This window comes from Myotis nattereri (genome assembly GCF_964212035.1).
Source record: "Myotis nattereri genome assembly, chromosome: 1".
Taxonomy (NCBI): domain Eukaryota; kingdom Metazoa; phylum Chordata; class Mammalia; order Chiroptera; family Vespertilionidae; genus Myotis; species Myotis nattereri.
This window is the reverse complement of record NC_138075.1, coordinates 137,831,525-137,854,561: the sequence shown is the minus strand read 5'-3', so window position 1 is coordinate 137,854,561 and position 23,037 is coordinate 137,831,525. Positions and strand designations below refer to the sequence as shown.

The 23,037-nt window shown below is 40.7% G+C and overlaps 1 protein-coding gene across 1 annotated transcript in view; it reads right to left on the bottom strand.

Moving 5' to 3' along the window:
- ARMC3 (armadillo repeat containing 3) overlaps window positions 1-14,738 on the bottom strand; it is an 88,803-nt gene extending 74,065 nt beyond the window's left edge. Inside the window, exons 1-2 of the mRNA XM_081104012.1 lie at window positions 14,652-14,738; window positions 10,036-10,084 (exon numbers count right to left, since the gene is read on the bottom strand). Of these exons, the coding sequence (XP_080960138.1) occupies window positions 10,036-10,083 (48 nt within the window). The 5' untranslated portion in view covers window position 10,084; window positions 14,652-14,738. The remainder of the gene's footprint in view (window positions 1-10,035; window positions 10,085-14,651) is intronic.
- Between the last annotated feature and the right edge of the window lie 8,299 nt (window positions 14,739-23,037).

Sequence of the window (23,037 nt, the reverse complement as noted above, 5' to 3'; positions counted from 1 at the left end):
CCACAGTGGCTGTACCAGTCTGCATTCCCAGCAGCAGTGTACTTGGGTTCTCTTTTCTACACATTATCACCAGCACTTATTGTTTGTTGATTTATTGATCATAGCCATTCTGGCAGGTGTGAGGTGATAGCTCATTATAGTTTTCATTTGCATCTCTCTGTTAGTGAGTTTGAGCATATTTTCATGTCTCTTGGCCTTCTGTATGTCCTCTTTGGAGAAGCATCTATTCAGGTCCTTTGCCCATTTTTTAATTGGATTGTTTGTTTTCCTGGTGTAGAGATGTGTACATTCTTTATATATTTTAGAAATTAACACCTTATTGGATATATCATTGGCAAATATGTCCTCCCATACAGTGGGCTCTCTTCATTTGTTGATGGATTCTTTTGTTGTGCAGAAGCTTTAGAGCTTGAGTTGCTATAGTGGAGGAAGTGCCCTACTGCTACCCACCACTACTACATCCTATCCAGAAGCAGAAATGTTCTCATTACTTTTGAGAATTCTCTTCTATGTCCTCTACTTAATTCCGACTCAGTAGCATTCGTCTATCATTCAACTTTGTTTTCTGCTATTATGATATCCCACCAATTTCTCTTTACCTACTCACTTTGCTTTCTTAGCGCCCACCATATTCAGACTTTAAGGATTTCTTGGTAGAGAGACAGCTTCATTATTTGGCTTCTCCTACTACAGCTATCCTTCAGTTTCATTGGGATACCCCCACCCCCATTTCTCCCTCTACTTTCACTTCATCCAGTTTCTCATTTCTTCAATTCTTATGCTGCTTAGATTTTATGATCTATTATTTTAATAACACTCCTAATCAAACCTCAAATCTCCTTGTTCCTCTATCTTTTCTTCAAATTAATTTTCAAAAACTCAAACCATGAATGAACACTAGTTTTTGCTTTCTTTCATTTGCATCCAGTCATCCCTTTCACTGTCAAAAATCTTATGAACTATTTACTTTTATTCATTTTCTCACTCTTACCTCCAGGTAAACAGTTTCTATCTGACTTTCACCCTCACTGACTCACCAAATGGTTCTCAATAAAGCCATCATCTGTGAGGTGATGTCACCTACCACTTTTTGATAGTTTTATTTCATTTCTAAAAAATTAAAGTAATAAAATAATACTTGAAACTATAGAAGTTTATGGCTCATTTAATAGTAAGGAGTCCATCTTTCTGGATACATTTTCTATTGTTTTTTTATTCATAGTCATTTTGGTGTTAAAAACCCTGGGGCTTTCTTTTCTTTCTCACAGCTATATTCCTCTGAATTTCTATATAATAGCACTTAGCACACTGCACTCTTTCTTTGTTTTACATGTATACTTTAGTATATTTTACCATAATTTACTCAGTTGCTTAGTCCAAGAACCTTGAAATATCTCAGCTCCTCTCTTTCTCACACCCCACCTACAATCCATCACCAAATTCTGTCAAATCTACCATCAGCATATGTCCTCAGTCTGGTCACTTCTCACCTTCTCCACAGTTACAGCCTAATCCTAAGGGTACTAATGAACACTACCCTCAACTATGTCATTAATAACAACAGCATTTATTAAGCTCTTAACTAGTGCCAGGCACTGTTCTAAACATCTTACATTGATCTAACCTTGCTTCTATGAGTAGACAGTAGCTGCCCTACTGTCATAGCCTCCAAATTGGTCTTCCCGTTTTCACTCTTCTTTCACATTGTAGCTAGAATGGTCTTATTTTTTTTGTTTTAAATGTAACTTAGTTATTGCTACTCCTCTATTTGTAACCTCCTAATGAATCCCCTATTTTGCACAGTAGAGGGGAAAAAATCCAACCTCCTTAACATAGTCTAAAAGGCCCTGTCACTACCACCCCACCACCTTTGTGACCCACCTCCTGATCCCTTGCTTAGCAATCTCCAAGCACACCAACTTTTTTAGCATTCCTCAAACATACTAAGTCAAGCCTTAGTTATTGTTGATCGGCTGGAGTACTCTCACCCACATATTTGCATAGCAGATTCCTTCATTCCATTTAAGTCTTTCTCAAATGTGACCCCACTGGGAAGGCTTTCCCTAATGTAGATCCTATTTAAAGTGGTGCAGGTACTATCACTCTCCACCCTGTATGCTACTTTTTCTTTATGGAGCTTATCACTACCTGAATTATATTATTATTTATTAACTGAATATTTCCCCCACTAGAATGGATGCTGCCTTGAGGCCTTAACTTTGTTTTGTTCTCAGGTATATGCCCAGGGTGTAGAACAATATTTGTCCAATAAATGAATTAATTTCTTTGGGCAAAGGACTATGTTATTTCTCTATCTCCATTACCTAGAATAAGTCTGGCGTATGGAAACTCAATACATGTCTGTAAGGTGCCTCTGGAAACTTCTTTTTTATGATTCTGGCCTAAAGTACCTTAACTGTGTATTGCTTGTTGATGTGAGGAGAGAAGTTTCTAAATCAGAGATTCATGGAACCATCCATGGGCTGCTCTAGGGATACATTTGCCCACTGAAACTGCATGCAAAAATTTTGGTGTGCATTTTTGTGGGGATGGAGTCCACCATTACCATCCTACCCACATAAGCTCCCCGCCTCTTTACACCCCCTCCAAACCCTTGAGAATCACAGCCTTGGATCAGCTTCACCACTTAAGACAGTTTCCCTAGCATTCTAGCAGGTTACCTTCTCCATCAACCCCCCCATTCAGAACAAATTTCCCTTCCATTTTAAAACTCTCACTTCAGAGTCCTCTGACATTTAATATTTTTAAAGCTGATTTTATAAGGTTGTGCATAAATATACTAAGTTGGAACATGGATATGTCATATCTTCGCAGAATGCCTACAATGCTTAAAAGACTAGAGTACATGAAAATACATTTAAACAACAACTGTAGTAAGTATCTTTCATCCTTCTTCAAGTGTTTAGAAAACACTTCAGTATTTTGCCACATCTTCCGGTCATCATTAAGAAAAAGGTGATATGGCGTCTTGAGACGCTGAAAAGGAGACTGTGGCTGTGAGACACACAGACTACAGAGCTGTCAAAGGAGAGACATGTCAGTGTTTGGCAGACAGTGGAGAAACTTGGCATGGCATTTGTTTCTCCTACAGAGCCTACAGCATTATAGTAATTTTTTATTAAAAACGGCGCTGAGAATAAAATGATAGCTCTGACAGAATGCCACACAACTAAATAAATAATACTGTGCTGTAATTACACATCCCATCTGCTTTCCTGTGAGAAACTCACAATCAGTCACCGACAAGCTGGCTGTGAAATTATAATTTCACGCTCTGCACAAAATAAATGATGAACCCAATTATTTACAAAAAGAATGAAAGAAAGGGGGACTGTTTTGGCTAAGCTTTGAATTTTAAGCTCAGTCCATGAGAGAAGCCATCGATTTATAGGGATACTTTTATATGTCGGTGAAGAAAATGAGACTACCTAGGGTAGTGTTGTCCAACACAACTTGGACGGTGGCATTGCTGACCTGTATCTCTACTACGGAAGTCACAGCCTCATGTGACACTTGAGCACTTGAAGTGTAACTAATGCGACTGAGGAACTGAATTTTTAATTATTGTTCATTTTAATTAGCATAAATTTATTACTATAAGTTTAAATGTAAATAATTACATGTGGCTAGTGATTACTGGATAGCACAAGTCTAAAAGAATACAAAATTACAAAGCTGAACTCAGTGAAAAGTAGATAAATCATGACAAGCGAATGATTTTTATGGTGCTGGTTAAGTGCAAATAAAAGGCCCTTTTTTTTTTTTTTTTGAAGGTGTTAACCACATCAGTGGTCTTGGATCACATGGAATCAATTACACAGGAAAAGAGAAACAGATACAGAAGGAAGTATGAACTTTCAGTAAGACTACATAGATTTTAAATTGCTAAAAATCATAAAGGTTAAAATGAAAATAGCTAATTTGTTTGGCTTCTAGTTTGCTTTACAACATGATTTAAGGTAACAAACATTTAGAGCAAGGGGAGCAAGCTGATAATTACCATATATGTGCATATTTGTGAATTTATATTATATTTCTTATTCATGATGGCTTGTTTATCTGTGATGAGGGAGAAAAATAGGAAAATAAGTCCCTATGATGCTTCATTTCTAGGAAAAAGTCTGGGCAGTTTGGGCAGTCTCTGACAAAGTGTTAAAGGTTGAGTTCTAAGGTTGATGAAGAAGGTTGAGGAAAAATAAGCCCCAGGAGACATTGCAGTCTTCCAAAGAACTGAGTTTGGTCACCCAGTTGAGGGAGCAGGTTCTACTATTGTATGTTGCTTCGATTCAATACTCACCAAGCATACTAAAACCATTTCTCCTAAGAACAGGAACAAGACAGGGATGCCCCCTCTCACCACTCCTGTTCAACATAGTACTGGAAGTGTTAGCCATTTCGATTAGACAGGAAGAAGAAATAAAAAGCATCTAAATTGGAAAAGAAGAAGTAAAACTGTCCTTATTCGCAGATGACATGATATTGTACATAAAAAAAACCCTAAAGACTCCATCAAAAAACTATTAGACTTAATAAGTGAATTCGGCAATGTAGCAGGATACAAAATTAATGCCAAGAAATCTAGGGCATTTCTATACACCAATAGTGAACTTACAGAAAGAGAGACTAAAAAAGCAATCCCATTTATCAACACACAAAAAAATTAAGATACCTAGGAATAAACTTAACTAAAGAGGTAAAAGACCTCTACTAAGAAAACTACATGACGTTGGAAAAAGAGACAGAGGAAGACATAAACAGATGGAAGAACATACCATGTTCTTGGATTGGTAGAATCAACATCATTAAAATGTCCATACTACCCAAAGCAACCTATAAATTCAACGCACTTCCCGTTAAAATACCAACGGCATATTTCACAGACCTAAAACAAACTCTCCAAAAGTTCGTCTGGAATAAAAAAAAGACCCCGAATAGCTGCAGCAATCCTGAGAAAGAATAAAGTAGGTGGGATCTCAATACCAGATATCAAGCTGTATTACAAAGCCACTGTTCTCAAAACTGCCTGGTACTAGCACAAGAATAGACATATAGATCAATGGAATAGAATAGAAAAGACAGAAATCAACCCAAACCAATATGCTCAATTAATATTTGACAAAGGAGGCAAGAACATACAATGGAGTCAAGACAGTCTCTTCAATAAATGGTGTTGGGAAAATTGAACAGATACATGCAAAAAAGTGAAACTAGACCACCAACTTACACCATATACAAAAATAAACTCAAAATGCATATAGGACTTAAATGTAAGACAGGAAACCATAAAAATACTAGAGGAATCCAAAGGCAACAAAATCTCAGACATATGCCGAAGCAATTTCTTCACCGATACAGCTTTTAGGGCATTGGAAACAAAGAGAAAATAAACAAATGGGACTACATCAAAATAAAAAGCTTCTGCACACCAAAAGAAAGCATCAACAAAATAACAAGAAAGCCAACAGCATGGGAGAAAATATTTGCCAATGTTATCACCGATAAGGGTTTAATCTCCAACATTTACAGGGAACTCATACAACTTAACAAAAGGAAGATAAACAACTCAATCTAAAAATGGGCAATGGACCTAAACAAGTACTTTTCAAAAGAGGACATTCAGAAAGCCAAGAGACATATGAAAACATGCTCAAAGTCACTAATCATCCAAGAGTTGCAAATCAAAACAACAATGGGGTACCATCTCACACCTGTCAGAATGGCTATCATTAACAAATCAACAAACGACAATGCTGAAGAGGATGTGGAGAAAAGGGAACACTTGTGCACTGCTGGTGGGAATGCAGACTGTTGCAGCCACTATGGAAGACAGTATGGAGTTTCCTCAAAAAACTGAAAATGGAACTCCCATTTGAGCCAGTGATTCCACTTCTAGGAATATATCCCAAGAAACCAGAAACACCAGTCAGAAAGGATATATGCACCCCTATGTTCATAGCAGCACCATTTACCATAGCTAAGATTTGGAAACAGCCTAAGTGCCCATCAGCAGACGAGTGGATTAAAAAACTGTGGTACACAATGGAATACTATGCTGCTGTAAAGAAGAAGGAATTCTTACCATTTGCAACAGCATGGATGGAACTGGAGAGCATTATGCTAAGTGAAATAAGCCAGTCAATGAAAGAAAAATACCACATGATCTCACTCATTTATGGATAATAAAGACCATTATAAACTGATGAACAAAAATAGATACAGAGGCAGAGCAGCATCGAACAGACTGTCAAATGACAATGGGAAGTCCGGGGAGGGTTGGGGAGGGCGGGTGAGAGATCAAACGAAAGACTTGTATGCATGCATATAAGCATAACCAATGGACACATGACACTGGTGGGTAGGGGAGGCCGGGGGAATGTCAAGGGGGAAAAAAAAGCAGACATATGTAATACTTTTTGTAATACTTTAAGCAATAAAACAAAATTTTAAAAAAAATTTTACACTAGAAAAAAAAAATACTCACCAAGCTTAGTTTCCCCATAAACAATTAACTATGGAGAGAAGGTGCTGACCCATTAACATAAATGTTCAGTTGATACTTAATCATTGATACTTGAAAACAGGGGTGGGCAAACTTTTTGACTCGAGGGCCACAGTGGGTTCTTAAACTGGACCGGAGGGCCGGAACAAAAGCATGGATGGAGTGTTTGTGTGAACTAATATAAATTCAAAGTAAACATCATTACATAAAAGGATACGGCCTTTTTTTCAATAGTTTTATTCATTTCAAATGGGCCGTAGTTTGCCCATGGCTGCTCTAGAACCAGGTCATGTTCTCTTTTGAGTTTAGATACTGTGATTTGTCCACTGGAGCTCAATTGCCTCTGAAATATTAAGAGAATAAAATGTCCATGCTCATAAACTCAAAGACCTGGCCATGAATCATGATGGCCATGCACCAGGCCCCCTGGAACTTTAGAGGCCAGCTGGTCTTCCACAGCTGATCACCTGCCTCCTTTGACAGTTCAAACTTCTACAGTGCTATAGAATAATGAACAGTACCCTCAACTATGTTATTAATAACAACAGCATTTATTAAGCTCTTAACTAGTGCCAGGCACTGTTCTAAGCATCTTACAGTGATCTAACCTTGCCTCTATGAGTAGATATTAAGTGGATGTCCTGTGAAGTGGATATCACTATATCCTCACCGAGGTATACAGAAGTTGGGAAATTTGCCCCAGATCATGGATGGTGAGTGATGGAGTGATGGTTCAGGTAGTTTAACTCCAGAACCTTACTCTTAGCTGCTGAATATCCTGCCTAATAATAAATAATTCCCACTAAGGTAATTTCTATTAGTAATTATTTTATGCAATCATTCCACAGTAAGTTTGCCTTTTATTATAGCATCACTGACAGCCTTTCAACCAAACATGGAAATAATTTGGGGGAGCAGGATATACTAGTAGTTGTATTGTTTGTTCAAGCCACATCTTCCAACTTCTAGGCATCTTCTTAGCTAGTGTTCCCTTTTATGAGGAGGGATGGAGGTCAATAAACCATATATGCACATATGAATGTATGTTTTGTCAAGAAGAATATTAAGAAAAGCAAAAGGAGCTTTTTGTTTTAACCATATCACTAAGCACTCCTCTTCTCTCTGTCCATATTGCCCATTTTAACTAGTAGTTGAAAGACTAATGAAAATAAAATGTATTGACATGCTCTAGAATGTTCATGCGTACACAATTTATAACACCCCAAATGGGAAACTACTAAAAATGCCTATCAGTGCTAGAATAGATAGGTAAATTGAGGTATAATCATACAATGAGATGTCATACAGCAATAAGAAAAAAAATCACAATTATATGCAATAGTATAGATAAATCTCAAAAATGCACTATTAAACAGAAGTCAGACAAAAGAGAATATACTTTATGGCTCCATTTATATATTTCAAATACAGGTCACACTATTCGATGATGTTAGAGTCCTTGGCGGGCATGGGGGATTTCTGGGAGACTGGTCATGTTTTGTTTTGTTTTTTATCTGGGTGCTGGTTACATGGGTGTGTTCATTGTGTAAAAATTAATTGAATTGTATCTTTCTGTGCACTTTTCTCTATGTATATTATGCTTCAATAAAAACCTTAACAATTGGGGGAAAAATAATATCTTTGGAAACAATGGTTTTAGGAAACACATAAAAAGCAAAACTACCATTAGTTGACACAGAAAAGTTTATTTTCTCAGGCAGTTATGTATCCCTCTTTTAAAACTGGTTTTCATTTATAACTTGTACATCAAACCTTGCCTACCCTTTGAAGAAGAATGCCTTGCAACAAATTCCAAGTTCAGATGCCTTAAATCATAGTATACTGCTTTAAAGTATTAGAATTTACAAGCCAGAAAAGTAGTTAGATATTTTAATACTAATCTATCAACTTTTTAGCATAAAGACAGAGAAGGGGAAAGATGGAAGGACCTAGGGCAATCAGTGGTCAGGGACCACTGGTAATTGTGGCACATTGCCTCTGGCTGCCCCCAAGGCTGTTGTGAACTTAGAAAGCAAGAGCTAGACTTCTGTTAAAGCTAGGGTTGGCTTGGTTTCTCACATCTTGACACCCAAGGATTGGGATACAGAGAACAATACCAGAAATGCATGACAAAATTACAGAATGAGTCAGACTAATAGTTCCATCAATAGTCCCTTAATTCTCATTTTAATCCAAAGTGTTTGTCATCAAGTTCTATGTTCATGAGTTCACTTTCTAGTAATAAAATATCAATAATGCTCTTTTTCAGCAAAAGGAGAGGTAATGAAAACCTAGAACATAATGAAAACTAAGAGAATTTGTTATGTTTTAAAAGTATGTCCAACAGAGAGCAGCCAGATTGATGAAAATACATCAGGAGACCACAATGCAAAGCTTTTTTAAACCTGGCAGATAGGTGCTTCCATAGCCTCTGTTCCCAACTGTATTGAAGTGTGTGTGTGTGTGTGTGTGTGTGTGTGTGTCAGAGTTTAAAGGAACCCATGATTCAAATTTAATTAGTATTAACTATGTGCCAGGTAATGAGAACTTTATACATTTTATTTCATTTTCATTCATACAACTGAAATGAGTCAGTCATTACAATTCCCATTGAAGAGATGAAAAACTGAAATAACTTGTTCAAATTTGGCAACTTCATAAAACACACACACACACACACACACACACACACACACACACACACCCTGTTTGTAAGAGACAGAATAGGGACCAAGCTTGCATTTGTAATCTTGACGCTCCAGTGCACTAAATTCCATTTCTTTCAAACTATAAAATCCTGTGAGTTGACTATACATGCTTATTTTTTTCCATTCATGTTTTATTTGAAGAAAATCATACCAAGTATCTTTCAAAATAAATTTCTAAACTAAAAATTGTCCAGGGTCATTTTCTCTTTTAAACACCATTTTTCAGTAATTCAAAAAATGTGAAGATAGAAGATAAAAACATGCTTTTAAAAACAGAAACAGAGCTTTGTGTTATAAGGAATGTATTACTTAAGCATTTGGAATAGAAATTGATGATGAATCCAGACTTCTCTCTCCACAGAATTGGAAAATACAATTTTCCAATTGTATTTTGACGTCCAAAAGGTCATCCTCTGACAACCTTATATGCATATATAATAGCTGTAGCATAATTCCCAGTTAATTGTGAAAATTCACTTGGATAATTAACATTAATGAGAGACTGGTAAGGTAAAGTATTTAAAAGAACAAACCAAAACTATTTATTCATTAACTTGGCTTATAAAGATGCCATCCACATACTAAAAGCTAATAATTACTCTCTAATTGTGCTAATTAGGTAATGACAATGTTGTAAATGTTTGTTTATATAATATTAGATTTCTCTGACTAATGTTATCATTAGTCAGAATTTGGACTTCTGCCACCATGTACGCATGTATATACTGGTACATGCCAAACTGTTTGAACAATTTCTTTTTAAAACTGGTTGTTGACATGCTACTAGTATTCAAATCAGAAACTTACCACATCCTTCGGAGGAGGTTCTGCTTCCTTCTTTATCTTTTTACCCATTCTGGGAAAAGATGCAATAAATGGTTTAAATGTTGTTTACATATTATATATGTACAAATTTCTCAGTTATCTATACCTTTATGAGGCCTATTTCCTTTATATTTTACCTAAAAAGTGACAATGCGATACATGTAGAAATGACTGAAAACATACAAATATGTTACCTACGTCCCTATTAAAACCGTGATTTTAAATGAATTGATTGAAAAGATTGTTGGGAATTAGTCCTGGCTTCTAATTTGGAAAGGAAGAGAATATATTAGTGACAATATTCACTTTTTAGTTTACCATGTAGGGCTTGGGAGATAAAGTCCAAGTTACTTTTGAGATCTGCAAGAACGTTTTGCCACAAAAAGAGGGATTTTCGTCTGCTTTCTTGCATGGATCTATCCCAAGCATCTAGGACAGTGTCTGGCACATAGTAGACATTCAGCATTTATAAAAATAATTAACTCTGTTTTCCCGGGAGTAATGGTTTTGTGAATTATATCCAAGATCTATCAATCCCAGATGAACATTTGTGTCATTTTCCCAAATAACAAAATTGTATCTGGTAATCCAAATCTCAATAAAAACTAATTGAGAATCTAAAGAAATGTATTCTTGGAAAAATAAGGATTACTCCTTGCAAAACCCTCTTCTACCTGCCCTCATGTATCCATGCCTGTGTGGAAAAAGGTAAAAGGAATCGTAGATATAGTTGATATACCACAGAGGATTAACTCCACCTGGGTACAGAAAACTTCAAGATGTTGGGGACTATTAGAATAACTCTAGAAATCTTCCAAATTTTCTCCAGTGAGAGTTTGTGGGATTATGTTTAGCATTAGGCAATCCGACTCAGAGGGTATATTCTAGTTTTAAGAAAATTACTACAGTCTCAAAAGAAATCCTGAGAAGTAGAAAATCCTTGGAGAGAATCTACAATGTCAGCGTTAGTTCAGGTAGCTTGTCAGGGGAGAAAAGCAGCTCCTAGCATGAGAGACAGTGGCCAGAATTGATCACATATGTGATAAACCACACGTTCCTAGAAACTCATAGGGACTTTTGAAAGACATCTACTCCAAGTCCCTAACTTCAGTTCACATAGATTTCAAGGCCTTTGATGGCCTGGACAAGCTTACTCTGTGAGGCACTTCCTCACACGATAGCCAATATATTAAAATGTTAAAATACACCTCCACATCCCCCATTATATATAATTATCATCATAAACTGTTTTAAAATTTTGCAGTTGAAATCACTCAGCAATCAGTTTGTGCACTTGCAAATTCTTGCAAAATTAATTATTTTAAAATGTAATCAAAATTTAATATTAATGCAAAACATTTAAAATTAATTTTCCCTTGTCTTCATATTTTAGGGCCATTTTTCCCAAATCTCAAACACCTTTCATAGATACTTAAAAAGCACACAGGCCCTAGACTTTGTGCCTAAAATGTTTCATGAAACTATTCTGGATAAATAAAAATCTATGCAATGATTAACCTCTAGAAAAATGAGATTTCATAGCTCTTTATAATCAACTAGAGGTCCGGTGCACAAAAATTTGTGCACTGGGGGAGGGGGGCGAAGGGGGGTCCCTCAGCCCGGCCTGTGTCCTCTCGCAGTCTGGGACCCCTCGGGAGATAACGACCTGCTGGCTTAGGCCTGCTCCCGGGTGGCAGAGGGCAAGCCCAATCCCTAGGTGCAGCCCCTGGTCGGGCTCAGAGCAGGGCCGACTGGGGAGTTGGGGAGCCGCCCCCTGTCATGCACAGAGCAGGGCAGATCTGGAGGTTGCGATGCCACCCCTAGTCATGCTCAGGGTACGGCCGATTGGGGGGTTGGGGCACCGCCCCCGTCACACTCAAGGCAGGGTCGATAGGGAAGTTGCGGCGCCACCCCCTGTCATGCACAGAGCAGGGCCCATCAGGGGGGTTGGGGCTCCGTACCCTGTCACACACAGAGCAGGGTCGATCAGGGGGTTGGGGAGCTCCCCCCGTCATACACAGAGCAGGGCCGATCAGGGGGTTGAGGAGTTCCCCACTGTCACTCACAGAGCAGGGCCCATCAGGGGGGTTGGGGCACCGCCCCCCGTCACACACAGAGCAGGGCCGATCAGGGGGTTGGGGCGCCGCCACTGTCACACTCAGGGAAGGGCCGATGGGGAGGTTATGGCTCTACCCTGTCACACACAGAGCAGGGCCCGTGGGGGGGGGGGGGGTTGGGGCGCCGCCCTCTACCACCCACAAAGCAGGGCCGATCAGGGGGTTAGGGCGCTGCACCCTGTCACACACAGAGCCGCGGGGCGATCAGGGGGTTTGGGCACTGCCCCCTGTCACGCTGATCGCGGTGCCGGGAGGCACATTACCCTTTTACTATATAGAATAGAGGCCTGGTGCATGGGTGGGGGCTGGCTGGTTTGCCCTGAAGGGTGTCCTGGATCAGGGTGGGAGTCCCCACTGGGGTGCCTGGCCAGTCTGGCTGAGGGGCTGAGGGCCGTTTTCACGCTGACCGGTGACTGAAGCTCCCAACTGCTCCTTTTTTTTTAATTTTTTTTTTATTCTGGGCCAGCTTTAGCTCTGAGGCCTCGGCTGCTGAAAACAGGTTTCTGGCCTTTGTTTACCATCTGTATTTGATACAATGTTGCAGTCCGGCTGGCTGAAGCCTGGCTGAGTAAAGCAGGTTTCTGGGGTTTTGTTTAGCTTCTATATTTGCAACATAGTTGCTTAGAGTTCAGCTGAGAGGCCGGCAAGTCAGGCAGGGAACGTTGGAGTCCTCCGTCACTGAAGCAAGCAAGCCTCCCTGTTCGCATCAGCTGCCGGGCTGCCGGCCGCCATCTTGGCTGGCTGTTAATTTGCATATCTCCCTGATTAGCCAATGGGAAGGGTAGCGGTTTTATGCTAATTACCATGTTTCTCTTTTATTAGATAGGATTCTGAAATATAGCAGTCTTATATTTAACAAAATTATGCAAAATTATGAATATTTGAGAAGCAACTAAATTACACCAGCATAAAGTTGCTTTAAGTCATCTGATTTTCACTGAGGAATTCATTTTTCCTATTTCAGGTTTTGAGTAACTGCATATTGAAGAGTATAGAGGCAGGGAGAGTCTAAACATACAGAATTGCAGATAAAGCTGGTCTAGGCACTATTGTGAAGTAGGAAGTGTTTAGTTTGTGTTTGTATTATAATATTGTGTGTAATGGTTAATGGGGGAGAATGTATAAAGCTGACATAGGCCACAGACAAGGAGCCTCAGAGATGATCCTAAATTTAAAAAAAACAAAAAACTTTGTAAACTTATTTCACTTAACATCAATATGATACAATTAAATTACCTTATATTATTTTATTCTTTGAAGATTTGTTTTCCTTTAAAGCTACAGAGATGTCGAATTATGAAAATAAATCCCTTTGACTTTTTGAAGCAAACTAACCGTTTCCCTTAACTATTTAGCACCTGCCCATAGATTTCTTTTATTGTACTGAAACACATAAAATTACCATTTTAACCATTTTTGAGTATGCCACTTATAAAGGTAATACATTTCACTATAGAGACTCTGTAAAACCAAGAAGGCCACATGGAATAAAATAAAAATCACTCATAAATCAGCTCTTTGAGGTAACACTATTTTAATATAGTTCTTTGTGTGTGTGTGTGTTTTCTACAGTGATTTTACCATCCTACTTGGATTTCTATCCCTTATTCTCAACTTCCTTTCCTGGGACCATTTCCCACTAAATTCTTAAATTAATGAGCAGGTTTTGAAATCTCTGCCTCAATTTATTGCTCCAATCATAACCAATGAATCAACATGTGTCATTTAAAATAATACTTAAAAAAGCCACTGTGTATCTAGCTAGTCTCCTACTATTGAGCATTTGTTTACAATTTTATGGAACTATGGGCAAGGCAACAATGAACTTTAGACATAAATGAATGAATCCATAGATATAAAATTTTCATCCACATTTACAACTGTTTCTTTAGAATAAAACCCTAGCTGCAGAAGAACTAGATGAAAAGGTATGAACCTCATACTCAACGCATTGGGTATGAAAACAAGTCGCCTTTAATTTTGCAGCTTTTTTATTTTTTTAATTATTATTATTATGATTATTATTATTATTATTAATTATTATTATTTTAGTTTATTGATCATTCACATTTCTCCTTCGTGAACTTTCAAGTCTAGGCGACCTTCATTATTTTCCAGTGGGGAGATTTATTTTGAGAAGACCTGAAGGGGAGGAGGAGGGCTAGAGCAAGTCAAGACCCACTCCCTGAGTCAAGTAAGGGAACCCTCAGATCTCTTCTCGGGGTCTCAGTTTTGTTGTCTGTTAAAGGGGAGGTGATCAGGCTGCTTATGAAACCCACTCCTAGCCCAGCCTAACACTGCGGGTGTAGGCTAGGGACCGACCACCCCTCACAAAGGGTTCCCCTTAGTTGTCCCTGATGTCCCCCCCACCCCTACCCCCTTCCCGCGCGGCAGCTGCTCCAGTCCCCAAGTTTTGCTGGGACTTCTACCCTGGGCCTCTCCAAACCGCGTGGTAGCCATGCAGCCGCCCCCTCCCGTTACCTGCCAGGAGATCCCCGCGAGCAGCTGCTCCCCAGACCCAGCGAACTGCACACGCCAAGGCTACTCCTAGTCCAAGGTTGTCCCCGGTTGCTAGGCGACTCCGGGCCGCGCCTGCGCACGGGAACCCACGTCCTGTCCTGGAAGCGCGCTGGGCGGTCCTGCGCCCGCTTCGTCCCGCGGGAATAGCGGTCGCTACCCGAGGGGCCACGTTCGTTCTCAGTTCCCAGAGTCCCTGGTTCGGGGACAGGATAGAGATAGACCCTGGAATCTCCTCGTCGTAGCTGTTGAGTGCCGGTCCAGGTAAAAACTGTACATTGGGACGCGGTGCGGCCGCAAATGCTGCCCAGTGGACTGGCTCTGTCTGGGTTCACCGCGCCCAGATGCTCCCAAGAACCGCCTCCGTCAGAATCCGTGCGGACAGCCTACACATCGCCACGTCCTGCCAGGGCTTCGCTGGGCTGCAGACGCGCACTGCCAGCTCCCCATGCACGGAGCACCCAGTTCCCTTCGAAACCCTCACTTCTTTCCTCTTTCTGCATTCCTCCCAAAGGTCTACAGCGGTTCTCAACCTGTGGGTCGCGACCCCTTTGGGGTCAACCAACTCACAGGATCGCCTAAGACCATTGGAAAACATATATACAGTGGGGCCTTGACTTGCGAGTTTAATTCGTTCTGTGAGGGAGCTCCTAACTCAAATTACTCCTATGTCAAATCAAAAAGTGAACGAGTGAGACACGTGATGCTGGGCTGATGTTGTGGCCTTCACTGTGACGTTTGCTGCGCCAACTAGCGGTGGTGTATCTGAAGATGGCTCCTAACCCGAATTTTAGCTCGCAACTCAAAGCAAAAAATCGGCAGAGAGATGGCTCCTATCTTGAAAAACTCGTTAGTCGGGACGCTCGTAAGTCAAGGCCCCACTGTAATTACATATTGTTTTTGTGATTAATCACTATGCTTTAATTATGTTCAATTTGTAACAATGAAAATATATCCTGCACATCAGACATTTACATTACGATTCATAAGAGTAACAAAATTTCAGTTATGAAGAAGAAACGAAAATAATTGTATGGTTGGGGGTCACCACAACATGAGGAACTGTATTAAGGAAGGTTGAGAACCACTGGTCTAGAACCTCCTGCTCCCCTCATCCTCTCCTGCTGCCAGCTCCAATCAGCAGCTGAGCCAATTAGCCATCTCTGTTTTGGCCCCTGTTTTGGCCCCTCGCTACGTACTGTCACCCAACCCAGGCCTCCTTACTGATGCCTGTGCTTTCTCTCTCCTTCCAGTTCTTTCTACATACCGCAGACAGATCAACTTCCAGAAATCATTGCTCTAGCCCTGTCACTCCCCTACGCAAAGCTCACTGGCTTCCCCAAATAAAGTTGACACTCATCAACCTGGTGTTCAGAGCTGACGGCCTCACCCCTAATCTTTCCGGACAGCCTATTTCCCGCTGCTCTCCCATCATACAAGCCCCAGCCAAGCTTATTGGTCCCCCAAAACTTTTCCCTATTTCTCCTCTAGATTTTTGCTCACTCTGTTGCTTCATCATCTATTCAACAAATATTTGTGGAGCAATTACTATTTGCCAGATTATATGCAACTTTTAGAATATTCTTTCTTTCCTGTTTAAGCGCTGTTCAAGGGATAGCTTCATAAAATACTCTTTGATTGACTTTGGCAAAAAATCTGCCCTTCCCTGGAGTCCCCCTTGCACACTCCATCTTCTACCTGCTCCTGTTGATCCCCCAACCCTGAGTGCTTTTTACAGTTGCAACTTTCACATCCCTTTTTGTCTCCTCTCACCTTTTAAATTACCTGATAAATAGCTTTCTACATACTTAGTGATTCTTTTTTAAAAATGTGCCTTTATTATTACAGATGTCCCATATCGGCCCCCCCCCCCCGCCCCATAGACCTTTTTCCTGCCCACTTCCTTCCTCTCCCCAGGCCTTCACCCCACAATTGTCTGTGTCCATGGGTTATTCATATAAGCATATAAGTTTTTGGTTGATCTCTTCCCTCCCACCCTGCCAATATTCCCTCTGAGGATCCTCAATCTGTTACATGCTTCTTTATATTAAATTTTCTGTGGTCAAATAACACTTAATTTCTGTCTTCTGATTGGACCTTAAATATTACACCCCTAGAACTTCAGCTTCTCCTTTGCTTCCAGGCCTTTGCCCTTCAGTATATGTGAAGTTTCTCCTATGCCTTATGCAAAATAATAATAATGATAGCAATAAATAAAATAAACCTCTTTTGTCCTGTATCTCTTTCTAGCTATCATTATATTTTTCTCTTCTTGACCATGACTTTCCAAAAAAGTAGCCTGCATTTGATACTTCCATATTTTTAACATCTAATTCACTTTTCAAACTATAGTCATCTAGTTTGATCCCACCACAGAATCTATCAAAATCTATTGGTTGTTTCTTAGTCTTCATCTTCCTTGTCTTCACTGCTGCATATAACCGTCTTGATGATACCTCATTTTTGAAACACCATCTTTGGTTTCCTTGATACTATTTGCTCTTGACCTCTTATTTTCATGACTACTATTTAAGGCCTTTTTTTTATAGGGTCTAAAATGTTGATATTTCCCAGGGATCTGTTCCTGACTCTCTTCTCATACTATATGCATTTCCAGAGTGATCTTTTACATATTTGTGACTTTACTGCCAGATATATAGCTCCAAATCAGACTCCAATACTGAGCGTTAGGCTTATCCAGTCCTCTTACTGGATGCCTCCATCTGCATGTTCACAGGTACCTCCAATATCAACATTAATCCACCTAAACTCATAATTTTCTCAATCTAAACAGGTTTTTTTTTCTATTTATCAAGAGGTAATACCATCTACCTAAATACCCAACAAGAAGCCTAACACTTATCCTAGAATCATTATTCTTCATAAACAGTCAGTTATTGGATTTCCCAAAAGTCCCTTGAATTTATTCTGACTTTTCCATTTCCATAGCCCAACTACAGAATGTCACCATCCCTTACTGGATTCATCTAACAAGCCTTCTGACAGGTCTTCCATCTTCTAGCTTCATCCGAACTTCAATCCATCTTCTCAGGATTATCAGTTATCTTTATATTATAACTAGGGCCTGGTGCATGAAATTTGTGCACAGGAGGAGGAGGGATGTCCCTCAGCCCAGCCTGCACCCTCTCTAATCCAGACACCCCTTGGGGGATGTCTGACTGCCGGATGTCTGACTCCCTGCAGGATCGGGCCTAAACCAGCAGTTGGGCATCCCTCTTGCAATCCAGGACCTCTGGCTCCTAACTGCTCACCTGCCTGCCAGCCTGATCCCCCTAACTGCTCTCCCCCACCTGACCTGATCCCCCTAACTGCTTTCCCCCACTGACCTGATCCCCCTAACTGCTCTCCCCTGCTGGCCTGATCCCCCTAACTGCTCTCCCCTGCTGGCCTGATCCCCCTAACTGCTCTCCTCTGCAGGCCTGATCAACCTTAACTGCCTCTGCCTTGGCCCCACCATCATGGCTTTGTCCAGAAGGACATCCAGTCTAATTAGCATATTACCCTTTTATTAGTATAGATAGAGGCTTGGTGCATGGGTGGGGACCGGCTGGTCTGCCCTGAAGGGAGTCCTGGATCAGGGTGGGGGTCCCCTTGGAGGGTGTGGCCGGCCTGGGTGAGGGGCTGAGGGCCATTTGCAGGCTGGCCATGCCCCCATCAGGGTGAGGGTCCCTGCTGGGGGGTGTGGCCAGCCTAGATGAGGGGCTGAGGGCTGTTTAGAGGTAGTTTTCAGGCCAGCCAACCCCCCAGCTTTGTCCAGAAGGACGTCCAGAAGGTCTCCAGAAGGACTCCCGGTCTAATTAGCATATTACTCGTTTATTAGTATAGATATGTCTCTCTCTTTTCTGGCTCCCAATTGCTCTACCACATATATGATGAAATGCAACAAGATTCTTTTTTAAAAAATCTTTATTGCTGAAAGTATTACAGATGTCCCCGTTTCTCCCCATCCTTTCTAGCCTGCACCCGCACTCCTACTCCAGGCCTTCACCACACTATTGTCTGTGTCCATGGGTTATGCATATATGCATGTAAGTTCTTTGGTTAATCTCTTCCCATCCACCCACCTATCCCTGGAGCCTTCCCTCTGAGATTCATTAGTCTGTTCCATGCTTCTTTGTCTCTGAATCTATTTTGTTCATCAGTTTATTTTGTTCTTTATTTTCCACATATGAGTGAGATCATGTGATACTTGTCTTTCTCTGACTGGCTTATTTCACTTAGCATAATACTCTCCAGGTCCCTCTGCTGTCTCAAAGGCTAAGAGATCCCTTTTTTACTGCTGCATAGTATTTCATGGTGTAACAAGATTCTTAAATTGGCATTCAAGACCTTGTTCTGGCTGACTGCACACTATTGCAATAGCTTCTCTAATCATACACACACACAAAAAAAGCAAATTGCTTTAATTCTCCAAGTATACCATGGCATTTTATGCCCTTCATCCTCCTAATTGGCCTGAAAACCATCTATTGATCTTTCAAATTTTCAGTCATGATTTTCTCCAGAAAGTCTTCATTGACTTCTCTAGACATAACAAAACATTTCTCATTTTATGCCATCACTGTATTTTACCCTTGCTCTATTTCTGCTGATTTCACATGATACTGTAATTTATTTGCTTCTATATGTCTCCCTAATTAAGCTGTTTCTAAATGTTCTTCAAATAACTAATATTTATTGAATTCTCATTATGAGGCAATTATAAAGTGGTTAAAGTGCATCATTAAATTCCCACAATAACCTAATGAGGGATGAATGAAATAATTGGCGCAAGTTCTCTCTCCTGGCGACTGGCAGAGGCAAGACTTGAACCAAGGTCAGCTTGACCCTTATAGCCAAATTCTGAACCAACACAATGTTATAACAAATTGTAAAAAGCTTTCATGAAATCATTAACACTGCTGTTTTAATTTTTTCCCACAGATTTATTCTTTACTACAAATGTCTATTTTTTGGTCCTATTTATTTTACTATACACGGTTGGATGACTTTTGACAAATGTTTATGGTTGTGTAACCACTACCACAGTGAAGGTACAGAACATTTCCATCATCCCAAATTTCCTTCCTGCCCCTTGGAAGTCAAACCTCTCCCTCCACCCCTACTAACCTGGGAACAACTGATCTGGGTCGTCCACCCCTCCCCACCCCTCACACACACACACTATAATTTTGCCTTTTCTAGAATGTCTTATACATGGAACCACACAATATGCTGCCTTTGTGTCTGCTTCTTTAATTCAGCATAATGCTTGTGAGATTTGTCCATGGTGTTGCTTGTCTCCTGATTGCGAGTAGGAATACACTACATGGGTGCACAACATCCATTCACTGGTTCATGGACATTTGGTTTTTTTTCCAGTTTTGGACTGTTATAGATAAATCTGCTCTAAACATTTATATACCGGCTTTTGTGTAAACATATGCTTCTCCCTTCTCAGGAAAATACCCAAGAGTGGAAATTCTGGGTCTTATGCCATGTGTATGAGAACTTGCCAAACTGTTTTCCAAAGGAATCTTATCTAATAGAAGAGAAACATGCAAATTGACCATACCTCTGCTATACTCACAAGCCACACACACAAGCCAATCGGGAGCAAGTGTGCAAATAAGCCCAACCAAGATGGCTGTGGCCATGGAGCTGGAGCAAACAGGAGGCTTGGGTTGTCCCTGGTGATGGAGGAAGCCAAGTTTCCTGCTGGCTCTGCTCAAGGCTACAAAGTTTCAATTACAGAAGATAAATAAATCCCAGATACCTGCTTCCAGCTGCTGTGGCCTCTGCTCAAAGAGGGTCTGGGAGCCTGGGTGGCTCAGGGCTGTCACCAGCCTGCAAACAGCCATCAGCCCCTCACCAGGCTGTCCAGGTACCCAGTGGGGACCCCCACCCTGAAGGGGTGTGGCCAGCCTGCAAATAGCCATCAGCCCTTCACCAAGGTTGGCCAGCCTTCCCAGCAGGGACCCCCACCCTGAAGGGGGTGTGGCCAGGTTAAAAACAGCCCTTAGCTCCTCATCCAGGCTGGCCATGCCCCCCCAGTGGGGACCCTCACCCCATTAGGGAATGGCCAGCCTGCAAACCACCACAGGCCCCTCTCCCAGGCCACCTCACGCCCCAAGGGAACCCCCACCCTGATCTGGGACACCCTTCAGGGCAAACCAGCCAGCCCCCATCTGTGCACCTGGCCTCTATCTATACTAATAAAAGGGGAATATGCTATTTAGACTGGGAGACCTTCCAGGAGACCTTTTGGACATTCTTCTGGACAAAGCCATGGTGGTGGGGCCAAGGTAGAGGCGGTTAGAGGCCAAGAGTGGAGGGCAGTTGTGGGTGATCAGGCTGGTGGGGGGCGGGGCCGTTGGGGTTTGCAGACCAGCAGGGGTGCCATTTGGAGGCAAGCAGGCCATCAGTGGGGGTCAGTTGGAGGTGATCAAGAGGCAGTTTGGAGTGAGCAGGCCAGCAAGGGGGCAGTTGGGGGTGAGCAGGGCAGTGGGGAGGGAAGGTGGAGGCGAGCAGGCCAGCAGGGTGTCAGTTGGAGGTGATCAGGCTTGGGGGGGGGGCATTTAGGGGCAAGCAGGCTGGCGGTGGGGGGCAGTTTGGGACAAGCAGGCTGGCAGGCAGAGTGTTTAGGGGCAATCAGGCAGGCAGTCAGGCAGGTGATCGGTTAGGAACCAGCAGTCCCAGATTGCGAGAGGGATGTCCTACTGCTGGTTTAGGCCCGATCCCTGTAAACTGGCAGTAGACATCCTTTGAGGGGTCCCAGATTGGAGAGTGTGCAGGCAGGGCTGAGGAACACCCCCTCCCCTGTGCACAAATTTTGTGCACCAGGCCACTAGTTATATTATACTAGTATTTGCACACCCACCAGCAATAAGTGAGAGATCCAATTGCTTCATTTGCTCTACAGCACTTGATATTGTCAGTCCTTTTAATTTTAGCCAAACTAGTGGGTGTGTGGTGGTATCTCCATCTGGTTTTAATTTGCATTTTCTTTGTGACTAGTGATAAACTCATTCTCTGTACTCATTCTCTGTACTTGTTAACCATTTCTATATCTTTTTTTTGTATGAAGTCTCTATTCAAGTATCTTTTCTACTTTTAATTGAGTTATTTAACTTACTACTGTTGAATTGTAAGAGTTCTCTAAATATTCTGGGTATAGGTCATTTATCATATTAATGTAATTTGAAAATATTTTCTGAAGTATATGCCTTATTTTATTTCTTAAAATTGTCTTCATAGACCAGAAGCTTTCCATTTTGATAAAATTCAATTTATTCATTTTTTTTTAAGGTTAAGACTTTTTGTTTTGTTTTTGCCCTAAGAAATTTTTGCCTAACCACCACCAAAAATATAAAATAAAAAAGCTTTGCTTATGGTTTGTTTTAGAAAACAAAATGTAAGAGTCTTATTATTTTGACTCTTACATTTAGATCTGTGATCTATTTCAAGTTAAATTTTGTAAGTGGTACAAGATGGAGGCTGAGGGTAACAATTTTACATATGGATGTCCAAATGTTTCAGTTCCATTTAAAAAAAAAAAACTTCTATCTATTTTGAATTACTTTGGCATCTTTGTCAAAAATAAATTTATCCTTTATATCCATGTCTATGTCTGGACTCTATTCTGTTCCCTTGATTAATATATATATCCTTATACTTATACCACAATCTGGGGATTAAGCCTACAACCTGGTCATGTGCCCTGACCAGAATCAAACTGTGGCCCCCTGGTTCATAGGGTGACACTCAACCATGGAGCCACACCAGTTGGACAGATTCCTTAGCACTTTTGAAATAGATATCCATGTAATCTATAAATACATTTTTACTTCATTCTTTCCAGTCTGAAAGTCTTTCCTTTTTTCTTGCCCCACTGCACTAGGTAAAATCTCCAGCACAATATTGAATAGAAGTGGTATAAGCAGACATTTTTGCCTTATGCCAAATCTTAGGGAAAAAGCATTTAGTCTTTACCAGGAACTGTAAGTATTTTTGTAAATGCCCTTTGTCATGTTGAGAAAGCTTCCTTTTACTCCTAGTTTGCTGAAGGGTTTCTCTCATAAATAAAGTTTAATTCTTTCATGTTTTTCTCTGATTATTTAGATGGTCATATGGTTCTTTTTTTGTCTCTTAATATGAAGGCATTACATGAAATTCTTTCCAAATTTTGAACTAACCTTGAATTCCTAATATACACTCTATTTGGTCATTATGTATTACCATTGTACATAAAACTGAATTGATTTGATAACATTCCTTTAAGGATTTTACATCTATGTTTGTGAGGAATATTAGTCTGTAGTTTTTTTTTATTGTAATATCTTTGTCTGAT